The 21,237-nt window shown below is 41.2% G+C and overlaps 1 protein-coding gene across 1 annotated transcript in view; it reads right to left on the bottom strand.

The window, feature by feature from the left end:
- The window catches only part of LOC122562603 (uncharacterized), a 269,073-nt gene that overhangs the window by 84,456 nt on the left and 163,380 nt on the right, over positions 1–21,237 (bottom strand). Inside the window, exon 20 of the mRNA XM_087999793.1 lies at positions 8,945–9,022. Within this exon, the coding sequence (XP_087855919.1) occupies positions 8,945–9,022 (78 nt within the window). The remainder of the gene's footprint in view (positions 1–8,944; positions 9,023–21,237) is intronic.

Genomic DNA, 21,237 nt, shown 5'->3' with positions numbered 1-21,237 from the left:
TGTTTGGTGTACACAATTAACTATAAAACTGGAATCACCAGTTATGTTCAACAGTGCTGCTGGTGGATTTTTGATTGGGAAAGCCTGCCAGAAAACTTATTTACAATGCCAAAGAGCATGCAGGAATCTACCTCCAAAGTTAACAAGGTGTGTTTTGCAAAGAAAAGGTCACCTTTATCAACACACCAATGGAGCCTACCACGATGAGGCAGCTGAGACCCAATATCTACTATTTTACTATCCCTTTGAGGATTGGTGGGAGGTGGGAAGACTAACAAAATAGTGTGGAAAGACACTGGGAGGAGTGCCTCTTGCTCTCCTGCCACTGTATCACTTGGTCAGCAGTGAGAAATATGACAGATTGACAGTCTGCCCAGACCCACTGAGTCATCTAAATGGTCAATTAAGGACCTTATCCTGCTTTCTTAGGCACTTATCACTATGGGAGTGCCCCTTGCCATACAGGGAGATAGATTGGTGAACCCTAATGTCTTTTAGTTAGCACTGAGTTTGGGGAGTTGGGGATGAAGGCTCTCTTTTATATACTGTAAGAGTTCCCTAATGGTAATGGATAATGGCAAGAATAATGATAGTGCCTGTTTTTACTGAGAAATTACCCCCCTCACCTCCCGCTGCAAACCACTACCACTTACTCAGAGTGAGATATACATTTACAGGATCCGAATCCCTCTATTCCCTTCCTATTCATGTATTCATCCAGGTGCTTCTTGAATGCTGGTATTGTGTCTGCTTCCACCACATCCCCAGACACCATTCACTCATCTTCAGGGTACATGACCATCAAAGCCTTTCATTCTGCAGGAGAAGCCAATGCCCACTGCAACCCTTGGGGAAGGACCATGTCTTTAATTGAAAATCATAGTACTGGAAACAGATATTAATTCACTATTGTCAGCAAAATGTGACCTTAGCAGGTAGTGGAGACCTCTGATATTTACACAAGATTCTTCTGACAATTTCTAGAGGAGACCAAATAGCTTCTGTGCTCCTTGAAAAGTTGCTACTGAAGCTTACTCTGCTGTTTTAAATTCTATTACAGCTGCTATCATGCTCAAGTTACAAATGTTGAAAGGGGTTCCAGACCATCACAGCAACATGGCAATTTTTTTTCAGAAAGATCAGAAAAATTGCTAAGTCTCAACTCTGTGGAAGTGGCATTGAGTCGATGGAAAGAAATGTGCTGTCTCACAGAATGACAGCATGCCTGATCCCACCTCTGCCACTTCTGTGATGTTCCTGCTGTTGCTTTCAGCTTTCCAGCACATACTAATATAGATCAATATTGAGAGGATGCAATCTATCACCAGGATTATTCAGGGCCAGTGTCAGTGCTTATGGAGGTTGTCTTCTAAGATCATCTATAGTCTCCTCAATGAGGTTCAGCAGCTATCATATGCTACAGTCACAGATGAAGCACCTCACGGGAGCACTTGGAAGACTTGTGAATGTATATAGAAAATAAAAACTTAGGGAATGCACAAGGATGGTTTGCTTCATTTTGCATGTGATATAGTTGATAAATTTGGATTGGATTTTAGATTTGGTGTTGGTTTTTAATTCTGTGATCAACCAATGGGGAAACCTGAAAGTGTTACCAGATAGAAGACATGATAGTGAGAAAGGAAAGATAAGGGTTGTGGGACCATAATCTGATTGTGTAGAGTTCTGATTGTCAGGGATAATCTATATTGTAGCCTTTCTTTGGCTTGTTCCACTTTCTCCAATGTTTCTTTCTCCTTCATCTCCTTTTCCTCCTCCTTCATTTCATGCTTCTGTTTCTCAGTTTCTCATCTGGTAACCCAAGGGCTGTTCCTGAATAATGGCTGTGTTGTGTGACATGAAGGATATTACTATACATCTCAGTTCTTAAATGGCTGAGTAAATGCATTTTTCCTTAAAAGTGGTCCAGATGCCAGAAAATGGATCATGTCTTCCAGTCAACAGTGAGGCCAAGACCCTTGCCGCTGGCCATGATAAAAATTGCCATTTACCTTTTTGTGCTCGAGCTTTAGGGACTGCCCAGGCTGCAGGATGCAGCCCATCAACAAAGGTAGCCAGAAGGCATTGATGCAATGCAAAAGTGTTGGCTGTTACTCCCCTTTTGCTGTCAATAGCACAGGGAATGATCCTTGAGGTCCAGCAACTTTGCATGAACTGAGATGAGTGTCTTTTAAAGTTCTCCAGTATTTTTAACTACTTTAAAAGTTTTTTAATTACTTCGATATGTTTGTATAACCTTTACTTTAATGCAACTAAACATGGAAAAGCTTTGACATCAATTAAAGAAGGACTTAAAATGAAACAACTGGTTAACTGCATTGATATTTATTGAAATAAAAACAGAAATGCTTGAAACACTGATCAGGTCAGGCAGCATCTGTGGAGAGAAACAGAGTTAACGTTTCAGGTCTATGACTCTTCATGGGTAGAGGTGGGTTGGGGAGTGGGTAGGAAGGATTGGGGGGGTAAGTGAGGAGCGGATGAGGAGCGGAGTGGTTGAGTGAAGGAAGGGGCATGTTCAGCAAGATTACTGTTAAAAACAATTTGTACAAGAAAAAGGTCTTCCCAATATACCTTCCCATTTATATCACTTCACAGTCTAGACCTATGCCTCAAGTTAAAAATTCTTTGCAGACTAGTTTAAACTTCAGAGTACCTTAGGCATCCAGCCCAAGCCAATACAATGGAATTAGCACTGAAGAAATCTATGGGAGGCGTCAGGACCGTGTATGTCTGTAAATGTAAATTTGATATTTGTGTGTAAGCACCATGTGTGTATATGGACAAGACTTCTTCTGGCTCCAATGTACAACAGCAGGGAATGCCTTAGAGTTTATTGATATTTTCATCTGGACAACTTAATGTCACTAAAATTTGTTTTCGGAATGCTCCCTTTGTCAGTATGACTCTTGAAGTCATGCATATATATGTGCAGATTTTCTACCAGATTCAGGAATCATGTATCGAATAAATAACCACTGGCATGCAGTAATAAGCTTTTGATTTGTTGTGCTGGTTCAAATACAGAGTTCTGCTGCAGTAGGAAAGAATCATGACTCTTATTGAAATAGTGGGTAATTTGTGGTGCCTGTGGTCACATGCATCATTTTGGAATATGAATACAGCAGAGTTCACATGGGAAGCATGTAAGACAATTTACCTGCAGTCTGTGGAATCAAACACAATAGGAAATTGTGCAAACCCATATAGCCCTTCTGCACTTCTCTGGCAAAAATGTATATTGTTCCTTATTGTCTACAGAACCTAAGTGACATCCCACATTAAACAGTTCACTACTAACATTGCTAATATTGCTAACATCTCCAGCAGAAATCTAACAGGGAGTGAAAACATAAATACTAAGAAATGCTGTTGTCTCAAAAGCAGTGGTGGTTATGGCGTAGCAGTTGATTGATTTTAACTACTGCCTCTTTTGTGAAGTGAAATTAGTCTTTGCTGATGTTGAAGAAAAAAGGATTGTTCCCTGAATACCTCTTCCTCCATAGATATAGCCTCCTGATGAATGAGGTGCTCCCTCCCCATCCTCCCTTTTCAAGCAGCTTGTCCTGCCATACATGGCAGCTCTTCATTATCCAAGCTATATTCAGTTTTTAGAGGAAGCTCTAATAGGTCCCCATATCTGAGAAGCAATTTCTTTTAGCACAACCATTGTAAAAATAACAATAACATTTCATATAGAGAACAGAAACATTACACAAGCAGAGGGAACCTTAAAAAATGTAGACAGTTCCAGGAACAGTCAGAAAAATAGGCTACTCACTGGCTTAGATTAAGGGATTGGCTATCTAAGACTGATACAAGTAAAAGTTTCTTCACTAAAAGGTTTGACCCATGGCAGGATGTTATGGATGCTTAATCAGTCATTCAGTACACATTTCATACGAGTATAAAGTACAGAGTGATCAAGGACAAAATGCTTAATTTAACTGAGCATTTAAGTTAGAAATTTGATGCAACTGATATTTGTGTGAAGAGAGGAAGTGCTGCATTTTAAATGTTTTGGTGAGTGCTCTTCTGTTATCTCCAACTATGTGAGGTATTTAATGAAGGTGACAGGGTATTGCCGAGCTGAAAGAATGTCAGAGAACCCTTGATGTCTAGGAATATTCAGGACTGGATAAAAAGGAGAATGACAGGCTTATAACATGTATAGAGGGGAACAAATCAGTAAAGGTCCAAATGGAGTATATAAAATGCAGAAGTAAACTTAAGAACGAAGAGGGGGCATGAAAAAACAGTGGTGGGTAAGATTAGGAAGAATCCCAAGATACTCTGTAAGTGTAGCAAAGGGAAGAGGCTAACCAGGGAAAGGGAAGAGGCTAAGCAGGGAAGGGAAGAGCATGATAGAAACCAATGGGCAAATTTTGCATGGCACTCGAGGACATTGGTAGGGTAATAAAAGAGTACCACATCTGTCTTCACATTGGAGAAAGAGGATGTAGGGACAGAACTCAGGAAGAGAGCCTGTGTGGTCCTTAAGCAGTTTGACAGAGAAAGTGAGGAGGTATTGGAAGTTTTGGTGGGCTTGAAAGGGGACAAATCTACAAATACATATGAGTTGTATCCTAGGTTGCTGTGGGAGATGAGGAAGAAAAGTACAGGGATTCTGACCCAATTTTTAAATTCCGTTCTTGCCACAGGGTAGATACTAGAGGACTGGAGGATAGCAAATATGGTTCCACTTTTCAAGAAGGATGATAGAGATAAACTAGCGTATTATATGCCACATGAGTCTTAGTATCAAAGGGAGAGAAACTATGGGAGAAAGTTCTTAAGGAAATAATGAATCTCCACTCCCGGAGAGTCAACATGGTTTCATCAGATGGAGATCTTTCTGAACAAATTTGATTTCATTTTTTGAGGTGTGTAGTTGAGGATAGTGTAGTTGATATAGTCTATATAACTTTCAGGAAAGACTTTGACAAGATGCCACATGGAAGACTGGAAAAGATGGTAAAAGCACTCGGAATCCAGAATAATTTGGCAAGTTGGATCCAAAATTGCCTTAGTAGTAGCAGACAGGGGGAAGTGGCGGGGTGGGGGGGGGGGGGGGGGGGGGGGTGGAGTGATTGGGATCACTGCTGTATACTTTATTGTTTGTGATATACTATATATATAAATAATTATGAAGAAAATGTGGATGGGGTGACAGTAAGTAAGTTTTCAAGTAGCACAAAGATTGGTCGAGTGATGGACAGTAAGGAAGAATGGAATTTTACACGTACGTTTGAGGTGATGGATTTTGGAGATGTAACAAGTATTTGGACTCAGTGTTTTGACTTCAGGTATTCACCAAATATATGAATGATTTAGACGAGGAAATTACATGTACTACCTTAAAGTGTGGGGCTAACTAGTTTGGTAGCAAAACAGGAATGCAGATTATTATTTGAATGGCAATAGATTGGGAAAAGCTGAGATTTAATGAGACGTGGGTCTTCATGCACATCAGTTACTGAAAGTAAGAATGCAAGTGCAGCAATATTGGTAAACTGAACACAGTTTAAGGATACAGAGTAGCCATTTAGGATTGAAATGAGGAGAAATGTCTTCACCAGAGAGTGGTGAGCCTGTGGAATTCACTACCACAGAAAGAAGTTGAGGCCAAAATCTTAAATAATTCAAGAAGGAGTTAGGCAAAGTTCTTAGGACTAAAGGGATCAAAAGATATGGAGAGAAAGCAAGAATGATGTAGTGATTTGGATGATTAGCTGTGATCATATTGAATGTCGTAGCAGGCTCAAATGGCCAAATAGCCTATTCCTGCCCCTATTTTCTTTATTTCTATCTTAATAAAAAGGGAAAAATGCAATATCTGATTGAACTGTGGAGAAATATAAAAACAGATTTTAAGAGCTCTGAAGAGTAAATAAGAAAGAAGTTTAGGGTGTAGGTTTGCTCGCTAAGCTGTAGGTTTGATATCCAGATGTTTCATTACCTGGCTAGCTAACATCATCAGTGGCGACCTCCAAGTGAAGTGAAGCTGTTATCTCCTGCTTTCTATTTATATGTTTGTATTCACTTGGAGGTCGCCATTGATGATGTTACCTAACCAGGTAATGAAACGTCTGGATATCAAACCTACAGCTTAGCGAGCAAACCTACACCTTAAACCTCAACCTGAGCTACAAACCTTGCATAAGAAGGAAGTGTATAACTACAGAAAACATTGGTCCCAGAGAGGTAAAGAAAGGGAAAAAAATGTCAATGTGGAGAAGGAAATAGCAGAGACACCGAACAGATGTTTTGTGAAATTCATAAATTGCACATAGGAAGTAAAGGATAATCCATCAGAATGATGATCTAAGGCACTTAATATCAGCTAGGAAAATATACCAGAGAAATTTAGGGAATTGAAAGGTGACAAACCACAGGATCTGATGGCCTACATTCCAAAACACTGAGCCGCAGAAATGGTCCCAGCAATTGGGAATTTACAGTCTGATGACAGGATGGTTGTATTTTATAAATATATTTGGGTTTCTTGAGGATGTAATTAGTAGGGTGGATAATGGCCACAAAGCAGATGTAGTTAATTTGGATTTTAAAAAGGAAACATTCAATAAAATGTTACACAAAAGATAAAGGCATGAGGTAAAAGTGCATGCAGTTGAGGGCAACATCATAGAATAGATTCTGAATTGGTAACAAACAGAAAGCATAAAATTGGGATGACTGAGGCATTTTCAAGTCATAAATAATAGTGTCACAAAAATCAAAATGTTGGGGCCTCAGTTATTTGTATTCATGTTACTGATTGAAACAAACAATGTATCTAATTTTGCTTATAATAATGAAAGTTAGATGAGAAAGTAAACCATGAGGACTGTACAAAGCGACTTCAAAGAGATGTAGTCAAGTTAAGAAAGTAAAATAAAAATGACATGGAATATAATGTGAGAATATTTAAGATCCAAAGAACAGAAAAAAAGATTTGTTGGTGTTCAAAGAGACTTGGACATATAAGGTATACAGAAGTTGGTTTATACAGGTATGGCAAGCAATTAGGAAGGCACACGTCATGTCAGCCTTTATTGTGAAAGGTCTGAAGTACTTACAAAGAGCCTGGAGTGCAATAATAAGGAAGTTTTGTTACAATTGTGTAGGGCGTTTATGAGACCAAACTTGAAGTACTGTGCACAATTTTGGTCTCCATATTTAAGGAAGGAAATATTTGCATTATAAGGTTATACCTGAACAGCGAAAGTTCACAAAATTGGTTCCTGTAATAAGAGCCTAAGTGAAGTTTAGAAGAATTGAGAGGTGATCTCATGGAAACACACAAGATTCTGAAGGCAGTTAATATGTAGACACTTAAAGTTTGGAGCTCCAGTTATGGAATTTTGAAATGATACCATAATCTCAAGATAAGAGCTTGATCACTGAGGGCCAAGAAGAGAAAAAGTATTCTTCATTTAAAAGAATTGAGAATCTTTGGAACCTCAGTGGGTTGCTCAAACAACTAACCTCAAACAGTTCCACAACCCCTTTTAAATTGTGCTTGGGTGTGGTGATGGTGGTGGTTGTTGTGGGCAGCAGCATGGGCATTGGAAGTTCTTCAAATTTAGCATTGCATTAGCTGTGTGGGTACAGTATCAAAAAAGCAGGAGTTTTAAAATCATTGAGCATTTTTAAGATTGAGCTGGATGGGAGTTTGGTCTTTTAGAGCAATAAGGAATTCAGTCGGTTCTGCTATAATGCATGTTTATTCAACACAAATTGGCTTTAATGCAATTGAAGAATTTAGACAGTTATTTGTAGAATGTGACCTTTCCTTACCTGTATTGGCTATAATGTGATTCCAGCCCCATTAGTTTAAATGGCATGGCTATTGCGTGATTTTTGTTTAGTGCGAGATTGCACGAGAATGGAACTATACTATACAGAACTGACTGTGTGGGGACATTGCAGGAAAGTGTGTTGAGGCAGAAAATCAACTGTGATTTGATTGAATGTGCAGCATGGTATATGTTATCCTGGTTCGTATTTCTTACATTTAAGACATTGATTGATAGATTGTTCAATACTCAGGAAATTAAAGGATATGGGGTCAGGAAAGTGGAGTTGAGTTAAAAACCAGCCTTAATTCACTACTTTCCCTCCAGGAAGGAATTCTGCTATATTCATCTGGTCTGGCCTATATGTGACTCCAGACTCACAGAAATGTGGCTTACTTCTACCTGCTGACAAGCGGAATTAGGGATGGATGTCACTTTCACCCACATCACATGAACAAAGAAAAAAAACTTTAGTTGTAGAGCAAATTCAAAAGGCTAAATGGCCTACTCCTGTTTTTATGCATTTATGTTCCTGAAACTAACTTGTAACAACTTCATGATCCTTTGAAAGAACACAGTATGAGTAGTGCAATGGGAGTTGGGGTATGTCTTTCACAATTGACATCTCATTTAGCTATGCAAATGGATTGTAAAATGGGTATCAGAATTTTCAAATCAATGTTGCACACTAAATCACACCATGATCTTTGTACTCTGTATATTTTTCAAGGTATGCGCATGCAACCCAATTACCAAGACTGCATCCTGGGTACCATTTAGCAAATGCACACGCTTAATTGTAATGTATTTTGCTGACTATGTAACATCTAAAAAGGATTCAAGACAAAGTGACCCAATTTAAGCTCCTACACTTTCCTGAAAAATTAAACATCTGAAATTTAGAGGTCATCTTCAAAGCTTTTGACTTAAATTTTCATGATACAATATATGGTTCCCCTCTTTGGAGACCTTACATTAAGTAGACAATGTGAAGGAAACTAGGAAACTTCCATTACATTTTTGGACATTTAAAATAATGTGCAAAGAGAATGGATAGGCATATCAAGTGACTGACTGACTGGTTGAAGCATTGCACAAATCATTGTAGAAAATAAAATTTTGACCTGAATCAAAAGATCTTTGTCTTTTTATTTGTAAATCATCATCTTGCACCGTGAAGCCTTTGTTGAGGTCGACATTATCTGAAACATAAAGTCATCAAAATTATGACATTATAGTGCCAATTGATATTATTCTTGGAACACAAGGTATAAAATATTGGTGTGAAAACTGCCCTGGAAACTATCTAGCTTCACATGCTGTCCCCATTAGATAATTTACAAAAGTAACTGACAAGGTACATCTGTGCAATGATAACTTGCTAGAAGGAAGGGAATGCAGGCTTCTGTGATGGCATTTCTGCATGACTTTATTCTCTCTCTACCTGAAAAATTCATAGCTAGAAATGTGCCACTATGCCAAAAATCCTTTCACTTGCAGGTTCTAGAAATCCCCCTCCTATGATCTTAGTGTTGGACCTTTGCACTATGCATTGGGTTAGGACATCCTAAAATATTATTATAAATATATAAAAGCCGATGTATGGTCCAAAAGGCACTAATTATTTATGGTTTGTGTTGATGACAATTTCAAAGTTCAATTAGATACTCCAGTTTACAAACTGGATGTAATTTGCTCGCTGAGCTGCAAGGTTCGTTTTCAGAATTTTCATCGCCATACTAGGTAACATCTTCAGTGAGTCTCCGAATGAAGCACTGGTTGTATAGTCCGCTTTCTATTTATGTGTTTGGGTTTTCTTGGATTGATTATGTCATCTCCTGTGGACATCGCCACAGGAAATGACATCATTGACCCAAGGAAACCCAAACACATAAACAGAAATCAGGTTATACCACCAGTACTTCATCTGGAGGCTTACTGAAGATGTTACCTAGTATAGTGACGAAACGTCTAAAAACGAACTTTCTAGCTCAGCGAGCAAACCTACATCCAATGAATGTTATCTTACAGCTGTACTGAGGTCCAGCTGGACCCCATCTGAACTACTACATTCAATTCTGGGCAACACATCCTGTGAAGGGAAATGATACTTATGAGGTATGTAGATACATTAGAATGTCACCAAGGTTCAAAAGTGAATTAAAGTTGCAGTACTGTCTTCTAATAAATATAGAAGATTATGAAGTGATGTGACAGGTGTGTTGGAGATAATTGAAGGATTTAGTAGGATAATTGGAAAAAAATACTTTCTTCTGGCGGGACAGCCCATACATAGAAACATTTTAAAAATGCAGCAAGCATAAGCCCTTTGAGCCATTCAATATAATCACTGTTCATCCAAATGTTCCCACTTTCTCCTTACACCCTTTGATCCCTTTAATCCTAAGAACTGGCAGTTCTTGTCACTGCTCTATAGGAAGGATGTGATTTCACTGCAGGGCATGCAGAGGAGATTTATCAAGATGTTGCCTGTTATGTAGCATCTCAACTACGAAAAGAGGCTGGATAAACACGGGGTTTTTTTTGGAGTAGAGAAGGTCGAGGGGGATGTGATATAGGTATATAAGATTCTGAGAGGCATGGACAGAAAGTAGCTATTCCCCTTAGCCGAAGGATCAGCAACAAAGGACGTGTTTTTTGGAAAAAAAGGTTTAGAGGGGATCTGAGGAAAGTTCTTTTCACCCAGAGGGCTATGGGATCTTGGAGGGCAGTTGATCAGGGTAATTTCATAAAATTTAAAAAGTACTTAGATAAGTACTTGAAATGTCATAACATTCAAGGCTATAGATCTAATGCTGGAAAGTGGGACAAATATAGATTTGCTGTAGTCTTGGCAGGACAGTCTCAATACTTTGAAGGGCCTCTTCTGTATTGTCTGTTTCTATGCTTCAAAGAATGTTATTCTTAATGAAACCATGCAATGTTTTGGCCTTAATTGCTTTCTGTGGCAGAGAATTCAACGGGTTCACTGCTCTCTGGGTGAAGACATTTCTCCTCATCTCAATCCTGTAAGCCCTGGTTCTGGACTCTCAGTCATTGGGAATATCCCAGAGCCTCGGGATACTGAAGCGAGTAACTCACCTCCTGACACCCCAAAGTCTATCCACCATCTACAAGGCACAAGTCAGGAGTGTGATGGAATACTCTTCACTTACCTGGATGGGTGCAGCTCCAACAACACTCAAGAAGCTTGACACCATCCAGGACAAAGCAACCCACTTGATTGGCACCACGTTTACAAACATTCAATCTCTTCACCACCAAAGCTCAGTAGCAGAAGTGTTTACTGCAGAAATTCACCAAATATCATTAGACAGCTCCTTCCAAATCAATTTTGGCATTTTGGATCAACCCACAGCATGTGGACTGCAGTGATTCAAGAAATCAGCTCATTACCACCTTCTCAGGGGCAAATTGGGATGGGCCATCAATGCTGGCCAGCCAGCGAAGCTCAAGTCGCAGAAATTGGGGCGGCACAGTGCCAGGGTCCCAGGTTCAATTCCAGCCTCGGGCAACTGTCTGTGTGGAGTTTGCACATTCTCCTTGTGTCTGCGTGGGTTTCCTTCGGGTGCTCCGGTTTCCTCCCACAGTCCAAAGCTGTGCAGGTCAGGTGAATTGGCCATGCTAAATTGCCCATAGTGTTAGGTGCATTAGTCAGAGGGAAATGCGTCTGGGTGAGTTAGTCTTCAGAGGGTAGGTGTGGACTGGTTGGGTCAAAGGGCCTGTTTCCATACTGTAGGAAATCTAATCTAATCTAAAATGAATAAAACAAAAAAATCCATCCTGTGTTTACCCTACTTAATCCAGTTACGATTTTATAGGCACCTATAAGATCTTCTCTCATTTCTCTAAACTCCAGTGAATATAGTTCTAAACAATCTAATCTGTTTTCATGTCTGACTTACCACCCCAGTCTCGTAAGCTTTCACTGCGCACCCACCATAGCCAGAATATCCTTCTAGAGATAAGGAGACTAAAACTGGACACAATAATTTAGGTATAGTCTCATCAAGGTCCTGTATATTTGTAGCAAGATGTCCCTGCTTCTGTACTCAAGTTCTCTTGCTATAAAGGACCATCACTGCCTGCTGTAACTGTATGCTTACTTTCAGGGACTGGTCTATAAGGACTCTCAGGAAGATCTCCCAGATGTCAATACATCTCACCCTTTCAAATCTATAATATCCCTATAGTTGAAACAGGCTATTTAGCCTATCGAGTCCACACCAATCTTCTAAGGGCATCCGACCCAGCCATCCCCCTACCCTAATCCTGCACTTCCCCTAGGTAATCTACCTACCCTGCACATCCCTGGACACCTTGAGCAATTTAACATGGCCAATTCACCTAAGCTGCACATTTTTAGAATGTGGGAGGAAACTGGAGCACTCAGAGGAAAACCATGCTGAGAGTGTGCAAACTTCACATAGACTGAAGTTGCAATCAAACCTGGGTCCCTGCTGCTGTGAGGCAGCAGTGCTAACTGATCCACTGTGCAGTCTAATGTGCTGATCGCTTTTTGCTATAAAAATGGATAACCTCATATTTATCCACTTCATTATACTTCATCTGCCATGCATTTGCCCACTCATTCAAATTTTCCAAATCATACTGAAGCATCTCTATAGCCTCCTCAGAATATACCCTCCCACCCAGCTTTGTGTTACATACAAACATGGTGATACTGTATTTAATTTGTTCAGTTAAAACATTTATAAATATTGTGAATAACTGGGGTCCAAGAATTGATTCCTGCAACTGCAATACCTCACTGGACATTGTCTGCCACTTGGAAAATGATCTGCTTTTCTTACTCTTTGTTTCCCAATTGCTAATCAATTCTCTATCCATGTATACTACTCCAAATCCCATACATTTCAAGTTTATATATTTGTCTCTTAAGTTGGACCTTATCAATAGCTTTCTGGAAGTCCAAGTAAACAACATCCACTGGCTCCCCCTTATCAACTCTAGTAGTTATATCCTCAAACAACTCTAGTAGATTTATCAAGTAAGATTTTCCTCACCTGATTCCATGTTGACTGTGTCTAATCCTGACACTATTTTCCAAGTGCTCTTCAATTAACTCTTTTATTCTTGACTCTAATGTTTTCCCCACTACTGATATGAGGCTAACTGATCAATAATTCCGTTTTCTCTCTCCCCCCTTTTCTCAGTGGTAGAGTTACATTAGCTATCCACCAATTCATTGGAACTGTTCCTGAGTCCATAGAATCTTGAAAGATGACCACCAATGCATTCATTATTTCTAGGGCTCCTTACTTAAGTACTCTAGAATGTAGATTATCAGACTCTGTGGATTTATTGGTTTTGAACTCCCATCAATTTCCCCCATTCTCCTTTAATAGTGATTTTCTTCAGCTCCTCCCTCTCGCTAGACTCTGCATCCCCCATCGTTTTTGGGACATTATTTATGGCCTTTTTTGTGAAGACAGAACCCAAAATATGTATTTAACTGGTCAGCCATCTCTTTGTTCCCCACTTTGTCTTCCCCTATATCTGAATGCAAGGGGCCTATATTTGCCTTTACTAATCCTTTTCTCTGCACAATATCTATAGATGCTTTTACAATCAGTTTGTATGTTCCTGCAAGCTTACTTTCATACTTTATTTTCCTCCTCTTAATAAATCCTTAATGTTCTTTTGCTGAAATCTAAACTGCTCCCAATCCTCAGGTCTGTTGGTTTTTCTGGCCAATTTGTATGCCACTTGCTTGGATACAATATTATCCCTAATTCCCTGTTTAGCTATGCTTGGACCACTTTTCACATTTCACTTTTGATAAAAGTGAACAATTGTTGTAGTTCCTTCATGTGCTCTTTAAACGTTTGCCATTACTTATCCACCATAATTCCCCAATTTATTTTAGCCAGCTCACACCATCATAGTTTTCTTCATTTAGATTCAAAACCTTAGTTTCAGAATTAACCATGACACTGTCCATTTTAATGAAGAAACTAATCTTATTAAGGTCACTCTTCACCAAGGGATATCATACAACCCGAATGCCAATTATTCCTTTCTCGTTACAGAATATGCTGTTCAGTGTGGCTTGTTTTGTAGTTGGTTCCGCAATGTATTGATCTAGAAAACAATTCCATACACCTTCCAGGAATTCCAGGATGTGGGCATTGCTAGATGGCCAGCATTTATTGCCCATTCCTAGTTGCTCAAGAAAGTGGTGGTGAGCTGCCTTCTTGAACCACTGCATTTTATGTCCCTTGGTGTTTCTAAGCTCTGCCCAAATGGTTTCCACTTCAATGGAGTTAATATTCTTCACTCTTGTGTCAATTTTCTCTTTCACCAACAATGCTGTGCCATCACCTCCTCCTTTTGGGTTGTCCTTCTAAAAACTGAATACTCCTGGATATTAATTTCTCACCCCCAATCACCTTGCAGGTACGTCTCCATAATCCCAACATCACACCCTTTCATATCTATTTAAGTGAATAATTTGCCCACTTTGTTAGGAATATTCTGTGCATTAAGACATAAAGCTTTAAATACATCTTTTTAATATTCTTAGTCCTGTTCGCAATACCGTGGCTCTGTTTGAATTGTCTGCCCATCACTTTTTTATTTCTCATTCTGTTTTTGGTTTCTTCCCCCATTTCCTTCTCTTCTGCCTCCATGTATAGGTTTCCATTCCTCGCCTTTTTGTTTAAACCCTTCTGAACCAAACGAGCAAAGACTCTGTCTCAGTGCCAGTCCATAAATAATTGCAGAAGCAAATTACTGCAAATGCTGGAATCTGTACTGAAAATAACAAATGCTGGAGATCACAGCAGGTCAGGCAGCATCCACGGAGAGAGAGCAAGCTAACATTTTGAGTCTAAATGACTCTTCATTAGAGCTGACATGAAGTGTGGAGGTGCAGCATTTTTGCAATAGCATAGTGGGGGGGGGGGGGAGCAGTTGGATTGCTGGGGAAGAAGGTCTGACACACCGTTGTTCTGCCATTCCCATATTCCGATCACTTAATATGAACTACCAACACCTTTTCCCTATCAGCACTCCAACCACCACTGCCCTGAGTATAGCTTAAATGCTGCCTCCACCACATTTAACGTCGGTTCTGATGAAGAATCATAGAGATAGAGTCATGGAGATGTACAGCTCAGAAACAGACCCTTCGGTCCAACTCATCCATGCTGACCAGATAACACAATCTAATCTAGTCCCATTTGCCAGCACCCAGCCCATATCCCACCAAATCCTGCCCATTCATATACCCATCCAGATGCCTTTTAAATGTTGCAATTGTACTAGCCTCCACCACTTCCATTGGTAGCTCATTCCATTCACGTACCACCATCTGCGTGAAAAGGTGCCCCTTAGGTCTCTTTTATATCTTTACCCTCTCACCCTAAACCTATGTCCACTAGTTCTGGACTCCCCCACCCCAGGGAAGAGACTTTGTCTATTTATCCTATCCATGCCCCTCATGATTTTATAAACCTCTATAAAGTCACCCCTTAGCCTCCGATGCTCCAGGGAAAACAGTCCCAGCCAATTCAACCTCTCCCTATAGCTCAAATCCTGCAACTCTGGCAACATCCTTGTAAATCTTTTCTGAACCCTTTCAAGTTTCACAACATTCTTCTGATAGGAAGACCAGAATTGCACACAATATTCCAAAAGTGGCCTAACCAACACCCCTGTACAGCCGCAACATGACATCCCAACTCCTGTACTCAATACTCTGACTAATAAAGGAAAGCATACGAAACGCCTTAGAGTCATAGAGATGTACAGCATGGAAACAGACCCTTTGGTCCAACTCGTCCAAGCCGATCAGATATCCCAACCCAATCTACTCTCACCTGCCAGCACCCGGCCCATATCCCTCCAAACCCTTCCTATTCATATACCCATCCAAATGCCTCTTAAGTTTTGTAATTGTACCAGCCTCCACCACTTCCCCTGGCAACTCATTCCACACATGTACCACCCTCTGCGTGAAAAAGTTGCCCCATAGGTCTCTTTTATATCTTTCCCCTCTCACCCTAAACCTATGTCCTCTAGTTCTGGACTCCCCAAAGCCAGGGAAAAGACTTTGCCTATTTACCCTATCCATGCCCCTCATATTTTTGTAAACCTCTATAAGGCCACCCCTCAGCCTCCGACGCTCCAGGGAAAACAGCCCCAGCTTGTTCAGCCTCTCCCTATAGCTCAAATCATCCAGCACTGGCAACATGCTTGTAAATTTTTTCTGAACCCTTTCAAGTTTCACAACATCTTTCCGATAGGAAGGAGACCAGAATTGCACGCAATATTCCAACAGTGGCCTAACCAATGTCCTGTACAGCTGCAATATGACCTCCCAACTCCTGTACTCAATACTCTGACCAATAAAGGAAAGCATACCAAATGCCTTCTTCACTATCCCATCTACCTGCGACTCCACTTTCAAGGAGCTATAAACCTGCGCTCCAAGGTCTCTTTGTTCAGCAACACTCCCTACGACCTTACCATTAAGTGTATAAGTCCTGCTAAGATTTGCTTTCCCAAAATGCAGCACCTCGCATTTATCTGAATTAAACTCCATCTGCACTACTCAACCCATTGGCCCATCTGGTCCAAATCCTGTTGTAATCTGAGGTAACCCTCTTCACTGTCCACTAGACCTCCAATTTTGGTGTCATCTGCAAACGTACTAACTGTACCTCTTATGCTCGCATCCAAATCATTTATGGAAATCTTCATGATTCTTCACTATTCTATCTACTTGTGACTCTACTTTCAAGGACGTATGAACCTGCACTCCAAGGTCTCTTTGTTCAGCTGCCCACAGAGTTCTAGGGTACACCTGATCAGGTCCTGGGGATTTATCCACTTTTATGCATTTCAAGACATCCAACAATTCCTCCTCTTGTAATATGGACAATTTTTAAGACGTGACCATCTTTTCCTCTACATTCTATATCTTCCAGTCTGGTTGGTTGGTGGAAAGAATGAATCCGGCTGGTAGCTGGAAGAAAGGGTCGGTCAGAGGAATAGAAGGGAGGGTGGGGGCTGGATCGGTAGTCGGGGATGGGAAGGGAGGTTATTTGAAATTGGAGAACTCAATGTTGAGTCCTCTGAGCTGTAGGCTGCCCAGGTGGAAGAGGAGATAACGTTCATCCAATTTGTGGTCTAATTCGCTCTGGCAATGGAGAGATCGAGGATGGTCATGTCAGAAAGGGAGTGGGAGAGGGAATTAAAGTGGGCGGTGACTGGTAGGTCAGGTTGGCCCCTGTGGTCACTGCTAAGATGCTCAGTGAAAGGTGCCCTGAGTTTATATTTGGTCTCACCGATGTAGAGAAGACCACATCGAGAGCACCTACTAAACTATGTTGGAGGAGAGGCAGGTGAATCTCTGTCTCACCTGGAAGGACTGTATGGGACTCTGGATGGAGGTGACGGGATGGCGTGCCAGCAGGTTTTGCATGTTTTACGGTTGTAAAGGACGGTACCATGGGGTTTGGGGGATTGGTGGGGAGAGTTGGGCCAACCAAGGATTGGTGAAGGGAACAGTCCTTGTGGAAGGCAGAGAGGAGTGGGTGGGGAAGATGTTTTTGGTGGTAATGAACAATTCACCTAAGTGTTTAAGGATGATATGTTAGATGAGGACAAGGGGGACCCTGTCTTTATTGCATTTGGAGCAGGGAAGGTTTAGAGCAGTTGAGTGGGGAATGGAGGAGGTGCAGTGGAGAACTGTCTGGATGACAGAGGGGGGAAAGCATGTTGTTCAAAATAGTTGGACATTTGGGAATGCTAGTCTAAGCAGATGTGATGGAGGCAGAGGAATTGGGAAAACAGGATGGAGTTCTTGCAGATACTTGGTTGGAGGAGGTGTAGTCCAGGTAGTTATGGAAGTCCGTGGGTAAACATCCATCTGTAGACTGTCATTGGAGATGGAAACAAAAAGGACAAGAAAGGGGAGGGCGGTGTCCGAGATGGACCAAGTGAATTTAAGGACGGTGTGGAAGCTGTGGGTGAAGTCGATGAACTGCTGCAGTTCAGCATGGGTGCAGAATGCTGCACCAATGCAGTCATTGATGTAACGGCGGAAGAGTTGGGTCACAGTCCCTGTGTAGGTACTGAAGAGGGACTGTTCTACACAGCCGACAAAGAGCATAGCTAAGGCCCATCCAAATGCCCATGGCCACCCTCTGGATTTAGGGGAAATGGGGAGTTGAAGGCAAAGTTCAGTGAGGTGGAAAGGGTATTGGTGGAGAGGGACTGCATAGGTTTTTTGGAGAGGAAGAAGCTGGAAGCCTGAAGGCCATCCTTGTATGGTATGGACATGTATAAGGACTGCATTTCCATTGTTAAGATAAAGTGCTGGGGGCCAGGAAACTGAGGGTTATTGAAGAGGTGGAAGGCATGGTTAGTATCACGGACATGGGTAGGAAGTATCTGGACTAAAGGGGAGAGGATGAAGTGAAGATAGGAAGAATTAGGTATGGTGGGGTGGGAGCAAGCGGAGACAATGGGTCAGCTGGAGTAGTTGAGCTTGTGGATCTTGGGGAGCAGGTAGAACCGGGGGCAGTGCAGTGCTGGGGGGCTATGAGGTGAGGCAGTGGAGGGGAGATCATCGGACGAAACAAGGTCACACACAGCGTGAGTGATTTTGGCCTGATGGATCATGGTAGGGTTGTGGTCAAAGGGGAGGTGAGACGTGGTGTCGGAGAGCTGGTCTTCTGCCTCTGTGACATAAAGGTCTGTCCTTCAGACTACCACTACCCCACCTTTGTCAACGGATTTGATGGTGGAAAGGGGATTGGTGTGGAGGGATTAGAGTGCTGCGCGTTTGGAGGGGTGAGGTTGGAGAGGGTGAGGAAGTTGAATTCAAGTTTCTTCTTTGGTAGGATTTGAACCTGTGTTACCAGATCAGGGAATGAGGGGGCAAGTGGATAGGTAGAGGCAGCACCCAGAGAAAGAGAAAGACAGAGATATATGAAAGGGATAATAGGCCAGGACAGAATCAAAGTTGAATAAGAAGTAGTTAGAGCTACAAATGAGAGAATGGGTGAATATATTCCATAAGATGTGATAATGGGCCTAAAATTATGTGAAAAGAGGTGTTAAACGCAACCCATGCTATAACAGGTGTGGAGTGGGTACAAAATTTGGAAGGACGGAATCAGGCTGTAAAATTATTGAACTCTATGTTGAATCCTAGAGGCTGTACAGTCCTCAAGTAGAAAATGAGACATTGTCCTGAGAGCTTGTGCTGAGGCTTGCTGGAACACTATGACAGGAATGTTAGCCTGAGAATAGGGCAATGTGTTGAAGTGCCAGTTAAGTGGAAGCTTGGGGTTATTTTTGCTGACAGAATGTAGGTGTTCTGCAAAGGGTCACCCTTTTCTCCAATGTGATCTTCTCTAAGGAGACAGTTCAGATAGTAGGGATGCAACTAAGTCACTCTTGGTCGTGATCATGAAAATCTGCCAATTAGCATATATTCTATGCATTGGCATTCTCAGTGCTAAGAGAGGTATACAACATAATGCAATCTGTGTTAAAGGTGAAATATTCAGTAAAGTTATGAAATGAGCAGAAAATATGAAATAATAACCATGTAATTACCCCGAAGAAGTGGAAAAGAACAGGAATGAATATGAGCTTAACTGAATAGTGCTAGTCTTGTGCTAGTCAGCCAATCCTCTATCTATGCCAGTACTTTGCTCCTAATAGCATAGTATGTTATCTTATTTTGCAGCTTCCAGGGCAGCACCTTGTCAAAGGCCTTCTGAAATCCAAACAGATGACATCCATGCGCTCACCTTTCTCTAACTCATTACCTGGTCAAAGAATTCTAACAGATTTATAAGGCATGACCTCCCCTAGATCAAGCATGCTGACTCAGCACTATCTTACCATGCACTTTCAAGTATTCTGCAAACTCATTATTAACAATGGACTCTAAAATCTTGCCAACAACTGAGTTCAGTCTAAGCAGCCTACATTCTGCCTCCCTCTCTTCTTAAAAAGGGATATTACACGAGCCATTTTTCAGTCCTCTGGAACCATCCTTGACTCCAGTGATTCCCCTCCAAACATCTCTCAGCCTTGTTCTCCTGTTAATATGCTTCTTCTTCCTTGGGATGAATTTCTGCTGTGCCTCCCACATTACCTCCAGAAATGCTTACCATTACCGCTCTACTGTCTTCTCTGCTAGGCAGGCTCCCCTTCCAATCAACTCTTTCCACCTCCTCCCTCATGTCTTTGTAGTTTACTCAACTGCAATGCATCTGAGCCCAGCTTCTCCTGCTCAGGGTGAATTCTGTCACATTATGGACACTGCTCCAATGGTTCCTTCATTCTATACTCCCTCATCAAGCCAGCCTCAGTACAAATGACCAAATCCAGAATTATCCGTTCCTTAGTGGACTCTATCACAAGTTCCTCCAAATAACTATCAGGTATATATTCCACAAATTCCTTTTTTTGTAATTCAGAACCAACCTGATTTTCCCAGTCCACCTGCATATTGAAGTTTCCCATGATTATTGTAATCTTGTCTTTCTTGCATACCCTTTTTGTGTCCGACTTTATTTTCCCCCCACATTCTGACTACTGATAGGAGGTCTGTACATGATGCTCATCAGAGACAGTTTCCCTTTGCATACCTTAACTCTACTCACACAGATTCTATGCCCACCAATTCTACATCACTTGTTATCGATTTAATTTCATTTCTTACTAACAATGCAATCCAGCCCATCTGCCTTTCTTTTCGATAGGATGCAAATCCTTGGACATTTATTTCCCAACCCTGATCCCATTGCAGCCAGATCTCTGTGACACCATAACATTGCGTCCACTAATTTCAATCTGCACCACAATTTCCATTCATCTTGTTTTGTAGACTGCATGCATCTAAGACCAGCATTACGCCCTGACTGTCCCCATTCTCATAGTTATCCCCTTATCCTCTGTGTTTGAAGTTAGATTCCTAAAATTTTCCATACTCTCTGACCTATTACTTGCTCTGGAAACTTTCACAACCTCTGCTGAGCCCTCCACTTTAACTTTTTCCATATATTTCCATCCAACTGACCCCATCCACCTACTTAAAGTCTATCCACAGCCCTAGTTATGCAATTTGTCAGCACGGTAGTCCCAGCATGATTCAGATGAAACCCATACCATTGGATCAACTCCCTTGTGTTTACCTCTTTAATTTTGTTGACACTGTGCCAAGTAGCTTATGACTCAGGTAGTAATCCAGAAATTATTACTTTTTTGTTTCTGTTTTGTAAATTAATCCCTAACTAATCCCTAAATTAATCATATTCTCTCAGTAGAACCTCTTTCTTTTTGACCAAATCTTTGGTTTCTACATGATTCGTGACATCCAGATTATTCCCATCCCACTCCTAGTATC

This window comes from Chiloscyllium plagiosum, unplaced genomic scaffold (genome assembly GCF_037043375.1).
Source record: "Chiloscyllium plagiosum isolate Xiang-an unplaced genomic scaffold, Cpla_swu_hap1 HiC_scaffold_24, whole genome shotgun sequence".
Taxonomy (NCBI): Eukaryota; Metazoa; Chordata; class Chondrichthyes; order Orectolobiformes; family Hemiscylliidae; genus Chiloscyllium; species Chiloscyllium plagiosum.
This window is presented reverse-complemented; position numbering and strand designations above follow the sequence as displayed.